General features: G+C 48.5%; 2 protein-coding genes across 2 annotated transcripts; both read left to right on the forward strand.

Moving 5' to 3' along the window:
- Window positions 1–308: 308 nt before the first annotated feature.
- On the forward strand, window positions 309–18,156 carry Vps33a (VPS33A core subunit of CORVET and HOPS complexes). Its single transcript, XM_003462918.5, has 13 exons — window positions 309–464; window positions 1,905–1,970; window positions 2,350–2,477; window positions 3,460–3,646; window positions 5,377–5,493; window positions 6,649–6,823; window positions 8,628–8,821; window positions 10,439–10,565; window positions 11,678–11,745; window positions 12,652–12,789; window positions 14,408–14,545; window positions 15,856–16,024; window positions 16,371–18,156. The coding sequence occupies exons 1-13, from the start codon at window positions 363–365 to the stop codon at window positions 16,550–16,552; spliced, it is 1,791 nt and encodes a 596-aa protein (XP_003462966.1). The 5' UTR covers window positions 309–362; the 3' UTR covers window positions 16,553–18,156.
- Window positions 18,157–18,308: 152 nt separating this feature from the next.
- LOC134470612 (uncharacterized) lies at window positions 18,309–21,418 on the forward strand. The gene is made up of 2 exons (XM_063225578.1): window positions 18,309–20,602; window positions 21,204–21,418. Exon 2 carries the CDS (start codon window positions 21,207–21,209, stop codon window positions 21,339–21,341), a length of 135 nt encoding a protein of 44 aa, XP_063081648.1. The 5' UTR covers window positions 18,309–20,602; window positions 21,204–21,206; the 3' UTR covers window positions 21,342–21,418.
- The last annotated feature ends 2 nt before the right edge of the window (window positions 21,419–21,420 follow it).

Raw genomic sequence — 21,420 nt, forward strand, 5'->3', positions numbered from 1 at the left:
ACATTAGGAATTCACAAAACCAAAGAAGCCTTCATTAGTGCCAAGCGAAGAACATGGTTTTCATAATTTAAAAGATTTGCAATCAAGTTGAGCCTCGGATTTTTACGTCAACCACTCTTAGTGATGATAACAAAGAAGAGGCGCTCTTTTAAACGGGACCAGAGATCCAGTCTCCGTCCTTAAAACTGTTTCAGCCCCGGCCACTCCGCGCATAAAACAATAGGCCACTAGACCAGAAAAAGCGGCGGACACTAGGACCGCACTAGATCCCCGCGTAGTGTGCGTCGGCGGCCCGGGTCACGTGGACGCGCCGTCAGGTGACCGCGCCCGGGCCTCACCCAGGGAACGGGCCGCGGAGCAAGATGGCGGCACACTTGTCCTACGGGCGAGTGAACCTCAATGTACTGCGCGAAGCTGTGCGTCGCGAGCTGCGCGAATTCTTGGACAAGTGCGCGGGGAGCAAGGTGAGGGGCACGGGACGGCGACCCCACTCCCGCCTCGCCTGGTCCGGCTTGGCCTAATCCGGTTGCTGGAGCTCCTGAGCTTGCTGTGTATGAGGTCTGCAGGGCTTGTAGGAAGCGAGCCTGGGGACCCTTCTACTGCAGCTACTGCGGGCGACGGCGACGAGGCAGGAGGCCTAGAGGCGGCGTGCCCCCGCGTCTGTTCTGAGACAGTAGAATAGGCTTCTGCTGTGTCTCAGTTTCTGGCGAACCACTTTGTGCCGGGTCTTCCCCAGGTCTGGAGAAGCAGCTCAATGTCTTTGCTGTGGGACCGGAGGGGCGCGCCCGGCCCAGGGATGTAGATGGCCCGGTGTCCATTTGTTGCCATGACCGTACGCGCTAGTACAAACCCAGCTTCACAAGTCTCTGAAGCACCGACGTCTTAGAGCGTGCACACAGAAAAGATGAGAAGATGTAGTTGTTGGGGGTTTTAACTCGGCCTTCCTAAAATAGGATGAATTACCCTGTTAGAGCACCGAGCTCACAGGAGAGGCAGATAACTGGATCAGGGACTGAAAAGCTTTTTTTTTTTTTTTTTGTCTTTTTGAGACAGGGTCTCGCTGTGCAGTGGCCGTGAGCTCACTTTGTAGCCCAAAGGCTGGTCTCGAAATCGCAGGGATCTCCTGCCTCAGCCTCCCAAGTGCTGGGATTACAGGTGTGAGCCACCACTTCCGGCTAGTGACTGAAAAGCCCCTTAAAGAGTGGCCGCCTCTCTGTTGTTTTGGAATGATCTATCATTCCGCTGGCAGCATTTCTCATAAAGGAAGATTGAGGAACTTCAAGAACCAGACTTAGTTAGACTCAAGAAATACAGTGGTTGCTTGCAGCCATTGAGAGCACGGAGAAGCATATAGAAGCCCCGTTTAATTCAGCAAATGATTCTGAAATCTGAGATCATAGATTGAATCATTGTCGAGACCTGTATGTAATATTGTGCTGTAGCTTTGCAACATGTTACTACTGGGGGAAACTGGGCTGAAGGCACAGATCTGTATTGTTTCTTGCAACTGAAGGTTAATCTACAGGTATTTAATATTTTCAATTAAAGAAAAAATGTAACCAGTTTAGTAGTAGAAATACTTAGAGGGCCTACAGCAGAAAGTCCTAGTTTAAAGTCTTGACTCACTTGCACTGTAAAATCCAAGCATGACCTTTGTCTCACTATGTAGTTCAGGTTGGCCTTGAACTCACTGTATATCCCAGAATGGCTTGAACTCAAAGCAACCCTCCTGCCTCAGCTTTCTGAGTGCTAAGATTATAGATGTGTGCCACCATGCCCAATGCCAGTTACACTTTTTAAAACTTGAGTTTGAAGGAAATATGCCTGCTGTGAATGACCACTGCTTCCTGTTGCTATTGAAATTCCTAAGTCTGTAGTAAGAGACTGTTTCTCTCCTCTTACAGGCAATAGTTTGGGATGAGTACCTCACGGGACCCTTTGGCCTGATTGCCCAGTATTCACTACTGAAGGTAAATAAGCTCTGTGGGTGTTGTTCCAGAATTAATCATTCTGAACTTGAGCAGTGGTAGAATTTTACATTTCCTTGCAAAACTATGTGATCATTACAAACACTGATACTAACAGGCAATTAATGTTTTCTGTGCAGTGGTCCTTGCAGATCTTGGCATTAAACTATGTGACGATTACCTGTGTCTTCACTAGTTCATGTTGGAGTCATTTGAATGCCAATGCAATAGCTGTGACTTTATCAGAAAGCATGTGTGTGTCTTGGATTTTAATAATAAGCTATGACCATGTGTTTGATTGGGAGCATGAATGATTTTTGATCCTGAAAGTGATAAGTAAAATTCCAGTTTTGGTTAATCATCTGTGCATGTTTTCTCCTAGGAACATGAAGTGGAAAAAATGTTCACACTTAAAGGAAGTCGTTTGCCGGCAGCTGATGTCAAGAATATTATTTTTTTTGTCAGACCCAGGCTAGAACTGATGGATATAATTGCTGAAAATGTGCTCAGGTACCTCAGCGCTTGTGTTGGGTAAAAAAGGCTGAGCGTTATAATAGTTTTAGCACCCTGAGCCCCTCCTCACAGGCTCCCACTCCTGCCGGAGTGGGAGTGCTGCAGTGGAGTGGTCTTTGGGAAAACTGGGCAGAGATAGAACAGTGCAAAAGGGAGATGGGAGCTCTCAGCACTGGGGAGGCAGAGGCAGGAACATTGCTGCAAGTGCAAGGCCAGCCTGGGCTACACAGTGATATCTTGTCTTGAAATAGGCTAACAGTTTTTAAAAGGGGATGGTGGGTGGGAAACTTGTGAAGTTGTTCTAAACAGTATGGGCCTTATACATAACCTCATTCTTTTGAAATAGCTAAAAGTTTAAACCTGTGTCAGAACAAAGGGCTATTTTTTTTTTAAATCTTCTAATGCTTGTTTTTCAATTACTGACTGTAACAGGCCTGAATCTCATAAGCAAAACAAGTAAGTCAATGAAAATTTAATGTAGCATTCACTCTGTAGAGGAAGTTCTCTCTGCCTAGTCTGCACTCCGGTACAATTGATTGATGCAGCTTCTTAAATCTTAAAAGCCTCTGAGCTATTTCTGGAGTCCGCTGAGAACAAGGGAAGAGGGTGGGAGTCAGGAGTGGCCTCACAGTTTAATAGGAGACTGTCAGTTGCATTGGTCGGGTTAAAGAGCCATTTGTTTTCCGTAAGACACTGGGATCCTGTTTTAATCAACCCAAGGGCTTAATGCCCTCTAATGGCTTGAGAGAATGCCAGAAGGTAAGCCACAAAGTACTGGCTGTGACTCAGGGCCGCCTTCCTGTTGGGGATAGAAGAAAGAAAGCATGGAGCTGTGACCCTCTGAGCCTGAGAGACAGTGTTCTTGTTTACTTGACCAGGGTTCTGGGGCTGATGTGCAGCAGGAACCAGGCATAAAACATGACAGATAGTGTCTGACCCCTTCTGAGCATTTAATCTAACCTCCTTCTTTCTTTTGCAGTGAAGATAGACGTGGCCCAGCAAGAGATTTCCACATTTTGTTTGTGCCGCGCCGTAGCTTGCTATGTGAACAGCGGTTGAAGGACCTGGGTGTTTTGGGATCCTTTATCCACAGGGAAGAGTACAGTTTAGATCTCATCCCATTCGATGGGGATCTCTTGTCCATGGAGTCAGAGGCTGCATTCAAAGTAAGTTTGGCATTTTCCTGACAGACTCTTTCGCCGAATATGTGAGTAGGGAAGTGTCTCTGTATTTCGTTTTCATGATCCTGTGAAGCTGAGGCTCATTACCTATGTTTTTTGATGTTTGAGATGTTCTCTTTTAGCTGGGTGTGGTGGCTCACACCTGCAGGCCTAGCACTCAGGAGGCTGAGGCAGGAGGATTGCCATGAGTTCGAGAGCAGCCTGGGCTACACAGTAAGTTCAAGGCCTGGCTGAACTACATAGCAAGATCTTGTCTCAAAAAAAAGAAATGTTCCAATGTTTTTTCCCTTTAGTTTTCATTTTAGCGCTGATCAGGAGTTTTAAGTAATTTTTTCAGGAAAGGTGTCTCAGCATCCTCCGTTAAAGTGCATGATGTACAGTGCTTTGGTGACACTCATCATGACATTCCTTTCCTGCCATTTCCCTCCCTCCCTCCCTCGGTCCCTAGGCCCCCCTTCCTGTTCCTGGCCCTGCCCGCTGTGGACACTGGGGCGGTGCTTTTGAACCCAGGCAGCCTTGACCTCGCTGTGTCTGCCAGGTTGGCTTTTTGAACTTGACTCTGAGGTCCCAGCATCAGGCGCCATTGTGGCTTAGAAGTGCTTGATGATGATTTAAAAGAATCCCAGCAAGTGGTGTCCAAGCGTGGGCGGTGTTTCAGTGCTGGGGTTAATGCGGAGGTCCTTTTCTCATTTTGCCCCTGCCCTGTGGAACATGCCTTGTTCTGTGGATGCATAGACTGCAGCCCCAAGAGGTCACCTCCCCAGCCTGGGCCACAGCCAGGTGACACAGCTAGAAGTCAGATCAAGGTGGCCTGGGGGCCTAGACCCAGTGAGCTGAGCACCTCTGCTGTGTCCCTGCTGGCTTTGTGCATTTTGGGGGAAGTGCATGAAGTCTTTTTTTTAACACTTTACAGAACATATTGTTTGTTTCCGAGTCAGGATTTTACTGTATGGTCCAGGCCAGCCTTGACCTCACCATAGAGGCCTGGTCGGCTTTTAACTCAATGCAGTCCTCCTGCCTCAGCCTCCTGAGTGCTGGAATTACAGGCGTGCACCACCATGCCTGGTTGTATCATTTTTTACTTGTGGTGCATTGAGCCCATACCTGCAGCATACTTTACATCGTATTTGTCTTTCTTTTTTTTGACACTACTGGTGATAGACTCCAGGATACTTTACTACTGACTATATCCCCACCCCTTTTTATTTTTTATTTTGAAGCAAGATCTTGCTAAGTTGCCCAGGCTCACCAGACTTTCTGATCCTCCTGCCTCAGCCTCCTGAGTAAGATGCAGCCTTTATCCATCAGGCTTTCAAGGCGAGCTGATGCGGCTGCACACTTCTCTGCACCCGTGCCGGGGAGCACGGTTCCATGGCTGGCCCTGCGGGAAACTGTAGTCTGAGTGTCCCGAGAAAGCAGGAATTGTTTTTTTTTTTTTGTTTTTGGGGTTTTTTTTTTTTTTTTTGTTGTTGTTGTTGTTGTTTTGAGACAAGATTTCACTATGCAATTCAGCCTGGCCTTGAACTCCCTTTGTGCCCCAGGCTGGCCTCGAATTTGCAGTGATCCTCCTGCTTCAGCCTCCTGAGTGCTGGGATCACAGGTGTATGCCACCATGCCCAGCTGGGAAATGGTTTTATTGTCCATAAATACAGCAGGCATCTGGCAGTGCCCATGAAGGGACTCTGGATCCCAGTGACTGACCTTTTTCCCCACAGGAGTGCTACCTGGAGGGTGATCAGACGAGCCTGTACCACGCGGCCAAGGGGCTGATGACCCTGCAAGCCCTATATGGAACGATCCCCCAGATCTTTGGGAAAGGGGAATGCGCCCGGGTGAGAACCAGGAGCATCTGGGGTGGGGAAGGGAGGCTCCTGGCCCCCATGCTGGGGCCTGAAAGATGCAGCCGGGCCTTGGCATGTGGGAATGGTGTGTGGGACTTTGTGTCTTCGCTCCGTGCAGATGTCACCCCAGGTGGGTTTCCCAGTGCTCTGTGGGTGCAGAGTGGTGAGGAATTTGTCCCAGGTGAAGGTCTGCTCAGCAAGGCGACTTTGCTGCTGTGGTTCAGCTCTTGGGCCCAAGCCAAGTGTCCTTTGGTCTTCCGCCCGGCTCTCTGGGGTCTGATTGAGAAGATGCCGTGTGTGCTCAGTGTGACTGGCTCAACACACCCACTAGGGCAGGCACGTCTGTCAACATGGAAAGCAAAGCTGTGCTTTGACAGTGATGAGAGTCGTGGTGGGGCTCGGGTTCCTCAGCGTGTGTCTCCTGTGAGCAGCGCTTCAGCGCTGGCTAATTCGGTGTCAGGAGTGACTGTGTAGAACACAGCTTCCCTGAGTGACATGCGCAGACTGTCCGCTGCTGTGCCCCCTGGGTGTGGCTGCTGTCAGTGCCAAAGTGTGCTGGCATGGGTGGCCAGCAAGTACTGTCTGTCTGTCTGTGTGTGTTGCTGGGAGTCAAGCCCAGAGCCTGGAGCATGCTAGGTAAGTGCGCTCCAGATGAGCTAAATCTCCAGCCCAGTACATGCTCTTTGATTGCTATATATTTCTGTCCTATTCTTTTTTTTTTTTTTTTTTTTTGTCTTTTTCATTTTTATCGGTACCAGGGATCGAACTCACGACCGCCTGCTTGCAAGGCAGGAGCTTATGCCGCTGAGCTAAATCCCCAGCCCCTTCTGTTCTATTCTTTTCTTTCTTTCTTTCTTTTTTCTTGGTAGTGGGAATTGAACTCAGGACCTTGTGCTTGCAAGACAGGTGATTATGCCACTGAGCTGTATCTCTGGCCCTGATTGCTATTTATTTTTTAAGCTTCTGAAAGTTAAGCTTAAATAATGTGAAGTTCTTAAGTTTCTTATTTATTTAAGTTTCTTGAAACTTTTACAGTTTTCCTCTTTATTTTTTTAAGGTTTTAATTCTTTTGATTGTCCTGTTTTTAGCTGAATTAAAAAATCCAGTGCCCAGGAGGCCCCACCTGATCCCATATTTTGTTTCCAGCAAGTGGCCAACATGATGATCAGGATGAAGAGAGAGTTCACAGGAAGCCAGAATTCAGTATTTCCTGTTTTTGATAACCTCTTGCTGCTTGATCGAAATGTGGATTTACTGACACCTCTGGCTACGCAGCTCACCTATGAAGGGCTCATTGACGAAATTTATGGCATTCAGAACAGTAAGTGAAGTGACATCTGTTTTTAGTGGTAGTTCATTCGACAGAAATGTCCTTTATGTGGAGGATACCATTTTTGTGTTGTATATTTCAGGTTTGTTTGAATCTAAAGACACTTTTAGTAATGGTTTTAAAATGTAGATTAAACTCTTTAGAAGCAGTTTAGCCATATGTAAAACTTTAACTCTTGGTTCCAAGAAAATCCAGTCTGAGGATGTCCCTTGAGGAATTGTTCCAAAAATAGAGATCAGGCAGGTTTGTAAAAAAATCTGTCATTTATTTTCCTGAATTTTCTAAATAATCTGAATTTTGAGATCATTATGAAACATCAAGGAACCATTAAATCAATAAAGGTGAAAAATGGAAAAGTGTACAACCAAACTTCAGTTGTATATTTTGTATGCGTGTATGTCTATAATATGTAAAATTTCCCTACTCAAAGGAAAATAACTGGATGAGGAATGATGAGACAGTGATTCCAAAGGGTCATTTTATTTTTATTTATTTGTTTGTTTTTTGTCTTTTTTGAGACAGGGTCTCACTATGCAGTTTAGATTGGTCTTGAGCTCACTTTGTAGCCCAGGCTAGTCTCGAACTCAAAACAATCCTCCTGCCTCAGCCTCCTGAGTGCTGGGATTACAGGCATGAGCTACTACGCCCGGCTCATCATTTTATTTTTTAAAAAATATTTTAAAAATTTATTTATTTAGCAGTTGTGAGCATCTCAGATTCAGAGTAACTCTATCAGTGAGCTACCTCCCAGCCATTTGTAGAAATTTTATTTTAAGATAGGCTCCTGCTAAGTTGCTCAGGCTGGACCGTTTCCTGCCTCACTCTTCCTGATTGGCTGGGATCACAGGCAGATGGCATTGAGCCCAGTTAAAAAGTCATTTTGTTTGGTGTTTTGAGACAGGGTCTGACTATGCAGGTCAGGCTGGCCTTGAATTCATTGTGTAGCCCAGGCTGGCCTCAAACTTATGTTGATCCTCCTGCCTCAGCCTCCCAAGTGCTGGGATTACAAGCATGTGACACTAGGCCCAACCGTCTGGATTGCCGCTGAAACTCTTGGACTGCAGCCCACAATAAGAAATATATTTTAGGGCTGGGGATATAGCTCAGTGGCACAAGTTCCTGTCTAGCAAGCGCAAGGTCCTGAGTTCAGGTACTTAGTACCCCCCCAAAAAAACATGTTTTATGACATGTGTATATATATTGTTTTCTATCACCACCCAGTGCTAACATACAGGTGGGTACGCACGCCCATATGTATAGAACCAAACAAGTTTTACTGAGAATGAAACACCCAGAAAGCTGCCATTGTCTTCCCTTACTCCATGTGCTGTGCGATATTTTCTGTTTTGTTTGTGTTTTTCTGTTGCCATGCTCCTTAGCATGCTGGTGGGGCATGACCTCCAGGGGAGACAGTGCAGGTAAGCTCTGTAGATTTGAGTGGAAAAGTGGCTAAAGCCTAATTTTAGGAATAGGTCACTGTTGCTGCAAAGAAAATTAGAGCTCCTGTTTCTGTAGTACAGAGTCACAGCTTCTTGGACCGAGGATTTAGCTCAGCAGCACAAGCATCTGCCTGGCAAGCACGAGGCTGTGAGTTCAATCCCCGGTACCAAACAAAACCACAGTCACAGGATCTGTGCTTCCATATGGGAAATAGAAACTCAGCACCTGTGCCGTTGCCCCTAAAGCTGTCTTCCATTCTCTGAGGAGACAGAAATTGGGGTTTGCGCCCAGGAACTTGGTGATTGGGTCCTCAGTCATTGCACACTGGAGCCGTACTGGTCCTTCCCCTGTGCAGGCTATGTGAAGTTACCCCCAGAGAAATTCGCGCCTAAGAAGCAGGGTGATGGTGGGAAGGAGCTCCCCACAGAGGCCAAGAAGCTGCAGCTCAACTCGGCAGAGGAGCTCTACGCCGAGATCCGAGACAAGAACTTCAACGCAGTGGGCTCCGTGCTCAGCAAGAAGGCTAAGATCATCTCTGCGGCCTTTGAGGTGAGACTCCCTGCTGGCCCTGAGTGTCCACTCTGAGAAAAGACTGGCTCAGGTAGGGCTTCAGTGTCACCACATCCTTCCCACCCTCAGCAGCTGCCGATTCAGAAGGTTTTCTTTCTCGTAAACCTTTCCAGGGCTGAGCATGGTGGTACCTGTCTGTCATCCCAGCACTCAGGAGACTGAGGCAGGAGGATCACTGTGAGTTCAAGGCCAGCCTGGGCTACACAGTGAGTTTGAGGCCAGCCTGCACTACATAGCAAAACCCTGTCTCAAAACCCAAAAACCAGCTTCCCAGCCCCACAATGGAAAGGGCTGTGTTAAGTTTTCTCCTGTTTTTAGAGGTTGTGGGGCCACCAAGGTGTGTGCAGTTCGTAAGCTTTTATCATGATCACTGTCATCATGCCCTTCCTCCGCTTCCCACCTCACCGAAGAGGAAGCCAGCTGTACTAAGAACAAAAGCGCCCCTGGGGTAGCACAGAGGCTCACCATGCCATGGGGACCCTGCATACATGGCAGGTGATAATGGATCCCGAGCCTGGCAGCCCAGAGCTCTGATCGGAGGCTTGTTAGCACCTTCCTGCCTGGTCTTGCCCCGGCACTGGTTTATTCATGCTAAGCTCCTCTCTAAAACAGGGGAATTCAGAAAGCTGATAAACTGAATATTTAGACTTTAGAGATACAAATTAGAAGTTTTTAAAGGCTTAACCTTTTTCTGAGTGTGTAGTTCCAGGTTTTTACTGTTGTGAGGAATTATATATATATTTTTGTCTCTGTGTGTGGTTTTTTGAGCCAGGCTCTCACTATGCAGTTTAGGCTGGCCTTGAGCTCACTTTGTAGCCCAGGCTGGTCTCAAACTTAAAATGATCCTCCTGCCTCAGCCTCCCCAGTGCTTAGATCACAGGTGTGAGCCACCACGCTCAGCTCAGGAATTACATATATTAAGTGACTTCAGATTTCTCTTCATGCTTTTAGTCAAGACTGTTTGCCCCTCAATGTATCCTCATTGCTAAGCGGGATGCACTTTGTTTATTGGCAGGACTCAGGATTAAGGCTTGGCAGCAGGGCCAGATCTGTCCCTATCACATAGGAAGTTCTTTACTGGTTGTGGTCCCTTCTGCACACAACCTAATTTTTCCATTTTAGTTTTTGGTTTTTATGACAGAGTCTCACTGTGTAGTTCAAGCTGGCCTTGAAGTCACTATGTAGCGCAGGGTGGCCTTGAACTCATGGCAGTCCTCCTGCCTCAACATCTTGAGTACTAGAATTTCAGGCTTGGTTTGCGCCCAGCCATTTTAGATTTTTAATCAGAAATTTGTATGACTTAACTAACACCATCCCTCAGTAACGGTCGGATGCCCACTGACTCTGGGGCGTCCTCGCACTGTGTGAGCTGCTGACTGCAGAAGAGGATCATAGGTGTTGCTCTCTAGAGAAGCACAAACATGAGAATTGGGCCCCTGGAACTCTTGCTATGGTGCGTTTATTTTTCTGTTACGCAGAATAACATTGAAACTCGGGTGGACCCAGTTTTGGCATTTGCATTTTTCCTTCACATCATTACAAACTAGACGGCCCCAGAAGTGGCTGCCCTGCCTGAGAGCTGCCTCTGCCCCGCAGGAGCGGCACAATGCCAAGACAGTGGGGGAGATCAAGCAGTTCGTGTCCCAGCTGCCCCACATGCAGGCAGCCAGGGGCTCGCTCGCAAACCACACCTCCATCGCAGAGCTCATCAAAGACGTGACCAGTAAGTACCCCTGTACCCCTGGGGCACAGTTCTTTCTGCTGGGGCAAACTTACACGCGCAGCGTCCAGCACCCTGGTCAGCGGCACCCTGGTGCTTCCCTGGGAAAGTCAGCTCCGGGTTTTCTCCAGGGAGCGGTGCTGGGCCTGGAACCCAAGGCCTCTTGTATACACGGCCCCTTCTTCATGGCTCAGCTCTGCTTTGACCTTGGTGTGCCTCTCTGTGTTGGATATAAGGGTAGCCCATTATGGTTAACTCATTTTATGATTAAGTAGGTGACGGAATATTTGGAAAAACAGAAGAAATTGATCCCTGAGATTGTCCCCATAATAACAAGAGGCAGTTTAGTCTAGTTCCCCCTCCCCACATCATGAAGAACTTTTTAATTAGAGCAACAGTGTTTCTTTGGAGTTTTAGCTTTCCCTGGAAAATTGTCTGCAGAATTGGTACAGAGAGCCAAACTTGAATATTTTGATAAAGCTCAGCTTTACATCAAACACACTGGAAAGCGAGCTCATGGCCTCATGCTTGCCAGGCAGGTGCCTGTGCCACTGAGCTATGTCCCCAGCCCTATGTAGTATACTTTGAATCTTAAATAAATCACAAGGTAGGAGTACATGGTGTAGTGCATGCCTGTAGTCCCAGCACTCGGGAGGATGAGGCAGGACGAATGTTACCAGTTTGAAAGCTAGCCTAAAAACAGCAAAACTCTTGGGACATTTGTTTTCATGGATATACTCATCATGCAAAATTCTAACATTTGTATTTAAATTCTAGGGACAGCAAAAGAGTACAGTAGTCAGCTATGTCAAATGTGATTTTGTTCAGAGTTTTAGGTTTTCCATGTTTCTTAGACAAGTCTCTTTGGTTGATGATTTGAACTCAGACTCTCTTTCTTTTTTACATGTTTTTTTTTTTTTTTTTTGTCTTTTTCCTTTTTACCAGGGATCGAACTCACGACTGCCTGCTTACAAGGCAGGCACTTACGCCACTGAGCTAAATCCCCAGCCCCTATGTTTTGTTTCTTAATCATGCTTCACGTATAAAAGTACACCCTTCAAATAAGTGAACATTTATTGAGTTTCTAAGCGGCAAATATATTAATTGCATTTCAGCTTCTGAAGACTTCTTTGATAAATTAACAATGGAACAGGAGTTTATGTCTGGAATAGACACTGATAAGGTATGTAGACCATAAACCACTCTAAAAAATGATGGACAGTTTATCAGACATAACTACAGCCAAGTAATCAATTGCTCTGATTTTTATACCTTGCCTAAGTTTATGAACAAGTGCAACATGTGAAAATTCGAATTTTGGGGGCTGGGGATTTAGCTCAGTGGCATAAGTGCCTGCCTTGCAAGCAGGCAGTTGTGAGTTCGATCCCCAGTACCGATAAAAAGGAAAAAGACAAAAAAGAAAATACGAATTTTATCAAAGCACAGAAGTTAGCATTACTTTTTATGTGACAGTTTGGTAGCACATGGTGAGATGAGAACTGTTCCCTGAAATTCAGGATTTTTCAGCACTATAGTAGATAAAGAAGATCTTTGCTTTTGGGGCTGAGAATTAGCTCAGCGGCGGGGCAGCTCCCTCGCATGCCTGAGGCCCTAGATTCAATCCCCAGGACCGCCCAAAACAAAACTTGATATTTTTTTATAATGTTTCTTTAAATGTTTTGCTCTATTAAATTTCTTAATTAAATGTATGAAGATCCCCACCTTCTAGAAGTATTCCTATTACTCTGCTCTAGGTAAGTTGCCACTATCCTGGAGGTCGGTGAGGTCACAGAAGCCCCGGGCATGCGGTAGCCTTTCACGTGGCATCCACAGTGATGTCTTGGAGCAGGCCCTGCAAGTGGCTGGTGGTGTCCTTGCTGCCCTGCGCCCCTGGGGTTTGGTCTGCTAGCTGGTGTGTTTGCCCAGTGGCCCAGGGTGGTAAACTGCCTTGCACAGGGGCCAGGGAGGGAGAGAAAAGAACTGATCATCTTCCTGTACATTTCCTTTCTGGGACTTAGAAAAGTAAGCGTAAATATCAAATTCTTGAAGTCAGTGAAGCAGATAAACTATGTGTGTACTTTGTTTCTAGGTCAACAATTACATTGAGGACTGTATCGCCCAAAAGCACCCACTGATCAAAGTGCTACGGCTGGTTTGCCTCCAGTCCGTGTGCAACAGCGGACTCAAGCAGAAGGTTTTGGATTATTACAAAAGAGAAATCCTCCAGGTAAGTGTATTTTAAATTTTTTAGTTTGCCAAATGGGAAAACATTCCTTTAAAAAGTATTTCACAAAGCTGCTGTTTTGGTATGTTTTACTATCACTGGCCTTTTAATTTTTCAGTACCTAGAGGAATTATTCTGTTGTCTGTTACAGGAGCTGTATGTGTATGCAGTTAATACAACCCTGTGTCTTAGCTATTGGAATCTTCATTTTAGGTGAAAATCTGAGCCATAGACAAAGATGTACCTCCCAAGGTCACCCACCTAGTTGATGGCAGAGCCAGCACCAAAACCCAGGTCACTTGGATCTAGCACTCATTCATAAGGTTATGAAGAAAGAGAACTTCTTGTAAATTTCTGACAATAGTTGCTTAATAGGCTTAAGTCTTACTTTAGAATGAGGAAAATCCCACTGCCATTTTAAAAATTTCCCTTCTGTTTGAATATGCCTTAGACAGTATTTATTTGCTATTATCAGTCACTGGGAGGGAATGTATTACTGTTAAAATTAAGTGCTCATGAATTTATTATGCTTTTGTTGTTTTACTTTTGAATCAGGGATTGAAGCCAGGACCTTTGCACTGAACTTTTTGTGTTTGTGTTTCTTTCGCTTTGTTCTAATTCTTTTGACAGTACCTTGCTAAGTGCTAACTTGCCAGGCTGGGTTTGGATTTCTTTTGTTCACAAGTGGAAAGAGTTTATGGAGAGAGAGGTCCTGAGAGATCTCTGGGCTCCTGGAAGTGGGTCACTCGGCTTTCTTAAGTTTCACGTGTAATGTACGTTCTAATAATCCAACAGCGCAGGAGTGCAGGGCAGAATCCCTGCATCTCCAACCCTGAGTGCGTCTCTGCCTTCCTCCGTAGAAGTGACTCGTGCCAAAAATTAGGTTTGTCTCCTTCCATTTGTTCAGCTTTGAGTGCTTATGTGTGGCAGGGTGAGACTGGCCAGGGGCCCAGCTCTGCTGTCACTGGTGACCTTAGGCAAGTCCCTAAACGTCCGTGTTAAGTAGAGATAGTTACAACTGCCTCTTGGGGTCACAAGGGGACTGAGCTAATAGGAAGTGCTTAGGACAATGCTCAGCTCATACAAGGGGTTATGTAAGCCAGGCATGATGGCCCATTCCTGTTATCTAAGGACTCAGGAGGCTGAGGCAGGAGGGTTGCCTTGAGTTCGAGGCCTGGCTGTGCTCATATTGAGTTCAAGTCCAGCCTGAACTACATTGAGACCTTGTCTCAACACACACACCCAAAACTAAAGCCAAAACCAAAACTCTACTTTATTACCATCTTTTTGTCTTAAAAGAATATCCAGAAATTCTTCTGATTGGCTTTCCCGCTCTGCCTTTCTTTTTCGGTAGTAATTATATCTCTTGTGTGTTATACTTTCTGTGATGCTTCGGTTGCCCACAGTAATTCTGACTGTGAATACTGTAAGCCCGCAGGGAGAGAGGGCTGGGTTGCCAGGAATGGCAGACAGCGTCCGTGCGGTTCGTCCCTGCGCTCCGTCCCGTGCTCAGCAGCAGTCATTGCTGGAGCCTGGTAACAGACTGACTTGGAAGTGAGCTGTTCTGAGAATTGCAGACGTCCTTCTGACCTGACGTCAGAGCTGGTGACTTCTCTTGCAGACCTACGGCTACGAGCACATCCTGACCTTGCACAACCTGGAGAAGGCTGGCCTGCTGAAACCGCAGACGGGGGGCAGGAACAGTTACCCCACCATTCGGAAGACGCTCCGCCTCTGGATGGACGACGTCAATGAGCAAGTGAGTGTCACGCCGGCGCTGCCTGGTTATGGTTACAAAGCGTGTGGAGGTGACACACAGTCACTTAGTCGACACAGCTGTCTTTCGGAAAATAGTTCTCTTGTGCTTTTGAACTCGAAACGCATTCGTGTGTTGTGTCCATCAGAAGCTCAGTAGGGAACGTGGTCTTCGAGGGCAGATGAATAAATAAAGATGTGCCTGGCCAGGAGAGCTGGGCTGTGGGAGCTCTTCCCTGCGAGGCCTGTGGGGCCAGGAGAGGGAGTCCATCTGGAAACCTGGGGGTGCGGGGAGGCACATGGCCCCGGGGGAAGGAGGGCAGCCCAGGAGGTGCGCATGGAATCCCTTTGCCTGAGCAACACAGCTGTCCAGGACTAAGGCAAGCGGTGAGGGCGCTTCCCTGCACACAGCCGTGCTCCTGCAGAGGCCGCTCCTTGCAGATCTGCAGAGTGGGGTCCACCACCTTTAACATTCACTGTTTCTTGTAGTGTTTCTAGACTTCATCTTCTCATTGTTGTTTTTGGTTTTCCATAAAGATCTTTATTGGGCTATCTTTAGCAATAAGGGCTTATAGCTAGACCGTTCTCCAGCAGCAGCAAGACTGGATTATTTTTCCCAGTAGGGAAATAGATTCCCTTAATTGTGCATGTTATCGTGTATGTGTTAGCTCAGCTTTCCTTGCTGTACTGACTGCTGTTCCCCTAAATCCACCCACACCACTTAGGGGGTGATCGCCAAGATCCTTCATTGATCTACCTCATTTCTGCTAATTCTGTTCAGTTGCTACTGAGGGAGTTTTTGTTTCTTTCTGTGCTTTCTGTTCGGGGAATTGAGCTCAGGGCCCTGGGCATGCTAAGTGCTCACAGCTTTCTACTGCTAACCTACACCCCCAGTGTCTCCGCAGTGGTCTGAGGCCACACCTTGTTTGTAAAGGAAAGTAAAAATTCAGGTCATTTCTAGCCTTTTGCTTCGACAGGGTTGTAGTTTGTGTGTTTATCCTTTGGTTTATTCCCTGCTGCAGGGTAATCGCTAACAGTACAGTACAGTTAACAGTACAGTTGCAGGATTTAGAGGTGCTGTGCACTGTTGTTCAGCTCGAAGGCCAAACCCAGCAGTTTTTCATCTTTAGTACTCCAAGCTGCCTTGAGCAGCTTTTTGAGATTCAGGTCAGCTAGTCTAGGGGGGTTGGAACAGGACTTTGCCAGAGCATCATCAGTTTCTGTCCTCCCGCCACACCTTGGATTTCTCAGAGGACCAGAGATGCTCTCGGCCTCTGCTGCCTACAGGTTCTTTTTCCCTTTCATTATGCACAGAACCCTACAGACATATCCTACGTGTACAGTGGCTATGCACCGCTCAGCGTGCGACTGGCCCAGCTGCTGTCCCGGCCGGGCTGGCGCAGCATCGAGGAAGTGCTCCGCATCCTCCCGGGGCCCCACTTCGAGGAGCGCCAGCCGCTGCCCACGGGGCTGCAGAAGAAACGTGAGTTCTGTGCAGCATCCACAGTGGTCCCGGGCTGTCGGTGTGTGTTGTGGAGTCGCGGTGTAGAAGGGGCGTGAAGTGCTTGAGAGTCACACTCAGATCCCCCCCTTTGACTCCTCACTGATGCCTATAGTGTCCCGCCCTCGGGAGCCACAGCTTCCAGTCTGCCTCGAGCCTCTCCAAAGTCAGAAAAGGTTCTGAGAGCAAAGTCAGCGTGCTGCAGTTTCAGGGGTTCTGTGCCAAGCTGCATGTGACCCTTCTATTCCTAGCAGTGCAAAAAAAATATTTTAAATCAGAAAGACAAGCACCTGTAATACCTCTAATTTCTGAAATGTTTACATTGCAGGGCAACCTGGGGAAAACCGAGTCACCTTGATATTTTTCCTTGGGGGTGTAACGTTTGCTGAAATCGCCGCCCTGCGCTTTCTGTCCCAGCTGGAAGATGGAGGCACAGAGTACGTCATTGCCACCACCAAGCTAATGAACGGGACCAGCTGGATAGAGGCGCTGATGGAAAAACCTTTCTAGGATGTCCCAGGACACGCGGAGGGCACTGCACAGCAGCTGCCTCCCTGAAGGAGACACTGAGAGAAAGGGAAGCCCTGCAGAGGGAACCGAGTCCAGCGGCCTCGCCTCGGAGTCTGTTTCTTGTGCTAGTGTTTTCTCCTGCCTGCTTCCCATTTGGGTTCTTAATTATTTGAAGAAAGAAGAGGAGGACTGTATTGCCCTGGGTAAAAGAGATACGGGTTTTGAATTTTTTAAGCTCATGGTCTTCATGCGAGGCCCCTGGCATTACAGCAGGATGTGGGGACGGAGGATCCTTACGGCCCCCCAGATGGAGGAGGTTCTTAAAGTAGGAGAGTAGAGACCGGGGAGGTCAGAATGGAAAGTCCGGGCCCTGGTCCAAGGGGCTGTATTTCTGGAAGACGCCGCACCTGGGGTGTGTGGCAGTGGCTGTGCGTTGAGGTCTGGAGCCGATGTCGCTGTCCCAGCATGACTCCTCCTCAAGAGGAAGGCTCCTTGTGTTTGTGTCTCTAACTTCGCTCCTGTCTGATCGCTGAGCAAATTTTGTTCCTTCAAGAAGGAAGAGCTTGCATAGATTCTTACCAGAAACAAGGTGCACGCTCTGCGGTCAGCTGCCTGTGTGGTGCCATGCCTGTCAAGCACTTTCTACCCCGAGGAACAGAATAATGGGGAGCAGCTTCCAGGTAATTCCGCCATCAAAGACACTCCCTTAGCGCCTGTGTTGGTGACTCCAGGAATTTCTGTGATAGCTGCTGCCAAGGAGATGTTGTTTTTATTCCCCATCCGTCCTGGGCTCAGCTTCTAGTTGGTTCCACCATGAGCAGTGGAACTGTTATTCCTTGGGCATCTGGCCACTCTGTCTCCATGGTAATGCCACACGGTCGTCTGGGGCCACACGGACTCACCCTCTCCATCCATTTTGTTTGTGGATACCTAGCTCTGTTTCAGTCCCTGGCCTGGTGACCTTGGACACACCTGATGGATCTCATTGACAGAGTCCAGCAGCCACAGCCGCCACTCCTGCTGGGCACTGTTGGCTGTGATGGAGAGCGGAGAGTTCAGAGATCCATGTGTGTTCCCCACCTCCCGCCTCACCCCAGTGTCCAGGGGAGTTAAGAGCACAGCGGGTGGCCACGTGGATGGCTTTCCTGCCACGCCCAGGTATCCAGCAAAGTCAGCTGGTCCCCAGCGTTGCTGGGTCACATTCCTGTTTTGGTTTCCCTTATTAATCACAACTTGCACATTTTCTGTCTCCTTCTCACTAGTGGAAATTTTTTCTTTTTTCTTCTTTTTTTGGTTTTTAGATACAGGGTTTCACTATGTAGCCCAGGCTGGCCTCGAACTCATGGCAGTCCTCTTGCTTCAGCCTCCCGAGTACTGGGATTACAGTGGCATTCTGATAGCTACATTGCATGTTATGAGTGGTAGACATTATGGATTTTTAAGAAAACAGCAGGGGTGAGGCCAGCCTGGGCTACAAAATGAGACCCTGTTTCCAAACAAAAACCTATTTAGTGTAAGAATGAAGAGGCAGCAGAGGTGATGTTTATGTATTTTTCCAGTGCATTTTATTTCAAAGAGAAAAAAATAAAAATTTCAAAACACCATTGGAGGATAATGTTTTAAAAGATGAGTTTCTCGTGGAATTAATTTGTGCTTGACATTATTTGGAAATGGAGAACTATTCCCAACTGGAAAGCCATTCTTATTTTAGAGAATCCTTTTTCAAGCACTTGTTACCACACTTGTCATCCCGGGAGATCAGTGTATACTTTGGGCCCTGGCCGTGTGAGCTTCAGCTGCTTCAGAGAATGAACCTACCCTGCCCCTCCGGTGCAGAGTCTGAGAGTCTGGTGTCTGTGTTCTTTCAAGACTGCTTGTCAAGCATAGCAGATCAGCTCCTGAAAATGCATTTAGCAGAAGATTTAGAAACACCAGGCACCTCATTTGTACACCAGTAGAAAGCGGTGGGTAACTGTGCATTGTGTGCCTTTGCGTAAGGTCAGTGCATCCTGGAAGCCGCCTTTGTCTCTGAGCACCGTGCCCTTGTCAGACGGGGAATGTGAATGGTGTGTTTATTCCTGGAGCAGGCAGGTTGTTTCCATCATGCCTGGCTTCCGTCTAGTTGGGGAGGCAGACAGTTGTGCTACACAAGCAGTCCCCTCAGAGGAGAAGTCTGCAGAGACAGTTCTGTGTCTTACATGGTTTTAATTCTTGGCCGACAGAGAAATAACTGTGCTTTCATTGTGGAGCAAGAAAGTAATGGTTAGGGGAGCAAAGATTAAGCACAGGACGTTTAATTCTTGGAGAGAACTGGGAAGGTCTTGCTGTGGGTCCTGTTCCTCTGGAGCCCTGGCCTCCCTGGAAGTGGAGGTGATTGGGGGGGGGGGGCGGTGCTGCTGCTCCCTGCCCTGGGCTCAGTTGAACATTAGAGACCCACAGGGGTGGGGCGTGGCTGTGCTTTGCCTGTGAGAGGTTTGGGGTTCAGTTCCCACCCCCTCCCCAGACTGGCCTGTCACAGGAGGAAATTCTGTATTCAGGAAAATTGAATTCAAGCACTTTTTTTTTTAATCGGTACTGGGGATCAAATGCACAACTGCCTGCTTGCAAGGCAGGTTCTTGTGCCGCTGAGCTAAATCCCCGGCCAAACAAAAGTACTTTTAAAACTACTGAAAGAATCAGGTGTCTGAAACAGGAAGTGGGGGCTCTGAGAGAGCTGTCAAGTCACAGGAATGGGGACATCATGTGGACCTGTCTCCTGCAGACGGTGAACTGTCCTCCAGAGTACAGTGCCTTGGGTTGTTTCACAGTGACATACTGTAGGAAACAGAGGTTCCCTTTTGGTCAAAAACTGAAAAAGCAATGATACAAAACTTCTCAGAGTCCTGTTTCTAAACAGATTCGTGCCAGTCTTAGGCTCTGTTGTTTCTTAGCTTCGTGTACCCCACTGTGGTAAGGTGCCCCCAGCCAGGAGTGAGACGTGGCTGCAGCGTGTAGACCAAATCCCTTGGGGGACCGCTTTTGAAGGATGTCAGACCCCAAAGGGAACAAATCAGGCAGCCTGGCTTCTGCATCTGTCACTTTGGAGACGAGTGAGGTATCTTTTCTTTTCCGGTAACCAGGCAGGACACGGGAGCCCTTCAGATGACCGGTTCTCTGGGGGAGCAATTACTACTTACTGACTTCCTGAGCAGCTTGATAATGTTCTGCTCCTGTTTTCAGTCAGGCTGCAGCTGAGGCAATGATTTGATAATAAGAGATCCTGATTAAATTAAGGAGCCATTTGCTCCTGGATGATGATGTTTATAAGAGGGTTGATGTCCACACTCTTGGTTCTCCCACCAAGGTCAAAAATAGTCTTTTAATACTTGGTTCAAGTGAAATACTAAAAAGCAGCATAGAATTTGTGCATGCTTTCCTTCCTTGTTAATTCTGGGCAGGTGTTGCGTCCTCAGCTGGGCCCTTTTGCCTCACATGTGGCAGAGCTGAAGTTGGATGCACTGGGTGGACACCTGTGTAACGAGTCTGGGAAGGGATAAACTCTGAATTAGGCAAACACTGCTGAGCACTTGAGCACCAAAGCACGCGTCTGCGGGCGCATATGTGCTTGTTCATGCTTGCCTGTGCTTTGAAACAGCAGGGTTCGCTTCAGTCAGGAGTGGATGTGCAGTTCGGTCCCCAGACGGAGTACATGGGGCTGCTGCTGTTAGCATTGTTGGCATGACAGCCCACCTAGACAGGCAGGGCAAGAGTAGGCTTGAGATGCTCCTAGGTGTGACGCCCATGGGCCTCACCTTTACAGAGAAGACAGGCAGAGGGCAAACAGGGTTGCAGTGCCCGCCTGGCTCGGGACTGCCTGCTGCCCTCTGCAGCTCCTCAGCGCCCAGGGACCACGCGGCGCTCGTAATTGGCCGCTAGACCACACCTATTATTGAGTGCGGCTGCTGCCTGAAGACCTCAGAGCTGCCTGGATCGCTGGAGTGCGCAGCCAGCCATCCACACAGACCAAGGAGCTGCAGGCTGCTTCAGGCAGGAGTCCGGCAACTTCGACGAGTGAGTGAAACCGGGTGACAAGTCAGTGGCAGCACTGAGGGGACCTGTGGCCAGGGACATGGGCTGCCAAAATCAGAGGACATCTGAGGAGGGTCAGCAGGGCTGGGATAGTGCACGGGGGCACGTGGAGGGGACAGACCTCAGAGCTTGGTGCCCCCTTCTCGCGCTCAGCCTGCAGCCCAGGAAGTTGAGGGCTGCAGAGAGGATCTGGGAGCTGCAGAGGAGACTGGGGGCTGCAGCGGTGTTTTGTGGGCTGAATTGGGGGGCTGGAGGGTGCAAGTGGGGCCTGGGAGCTGCAGGGGTGGAGTCTGGAGGCTGCAGGGGTGACCTGGGGCTGGAAGGGTGACCCGGGGGTGCAGGGGGCATAGGGTGATTCCCGAGGCTCCAGGCAGAATCTGGGAGCTTCAGGGAACCAAAGCTTGCGCGAAGGGAAAGCTTGACTCTGCCCGCCATTAGCAACATTAAAAATGCAGGAATGGCGGGAAGAGGGCCAGGCCTCCAGCGCTGACTGCTGCCACCTCGCCTCGAGATGAAGGGGCGGCGTGGGAGGCAGCGGTGCCCGTGTCGGTGGCTACCAGCTCTCAGCTCCCCGCTTCCCCAGGCGATGCCGGCCTCGCCCGCCGTCCACGTGCTGCAGCTGCTGCGGGAGCTGCTGGCCTTCGTGCTGCTCAGCTACACGGTGCTGGTCGGGGCACTGCTGCTGGCCGGCTGGACCACCTACTTCCTGGTGCTGAAGTGACAGCGCCGCCGCCCCACCCCGAGCCTCTGCCGCTTCCCGAGCTAAAGAACCAACTCAGCGTGGCGCCTGCGCCTCCTCT

The sequence above is a fragment of the Cavia porcellus genome, unplaced genomic scaffold, assembly GCF_034190915.1.
Source record: "Cavia porcellus strain 051 isolate PalLab524CR breed Dunkin Hartley unplaced genomic scaffold, mCavPor4.1 scaffold_16, whole genome shotgun sequence".
Classification (NCBI taxonomy): domain Eukaryota; kingdom Metazoa; phylum Chordata; class Mammalia; order Rodentia; family Caviidae; genus Cavia; species Cavia porcellus.

Coding starts and splice junctions, on each gene's coding strand:
- Vps33a (XM_003462918.5), top strand. CDS start 363: ATGGCGGCACACTTGTCCTACGGGCGAGTGAACCTCAATGTACTGCGC. Junction 1,971..2,349: donor CCCAGTATTCACTACTGAAG/GTAAATAAGCTC, acceptor GTTTTCTCCTAG/GAACATGAAGTGGAAAAAAT. Junction 3,647..5,376: donor AGTCAGAGGCTGCATTCAAA/GTAAGTTTGGCA, acceptor TTTTCCCCACAG/GAGTGCTACCTGGAGGGTGA.
- LOC134470612 (XM_063225578.1), top strand. CDS start 21,207: ATGCCGGCCTCGCCCGCCGTCCACGTGCTGCAGCTGCTGCGGGAGCTG.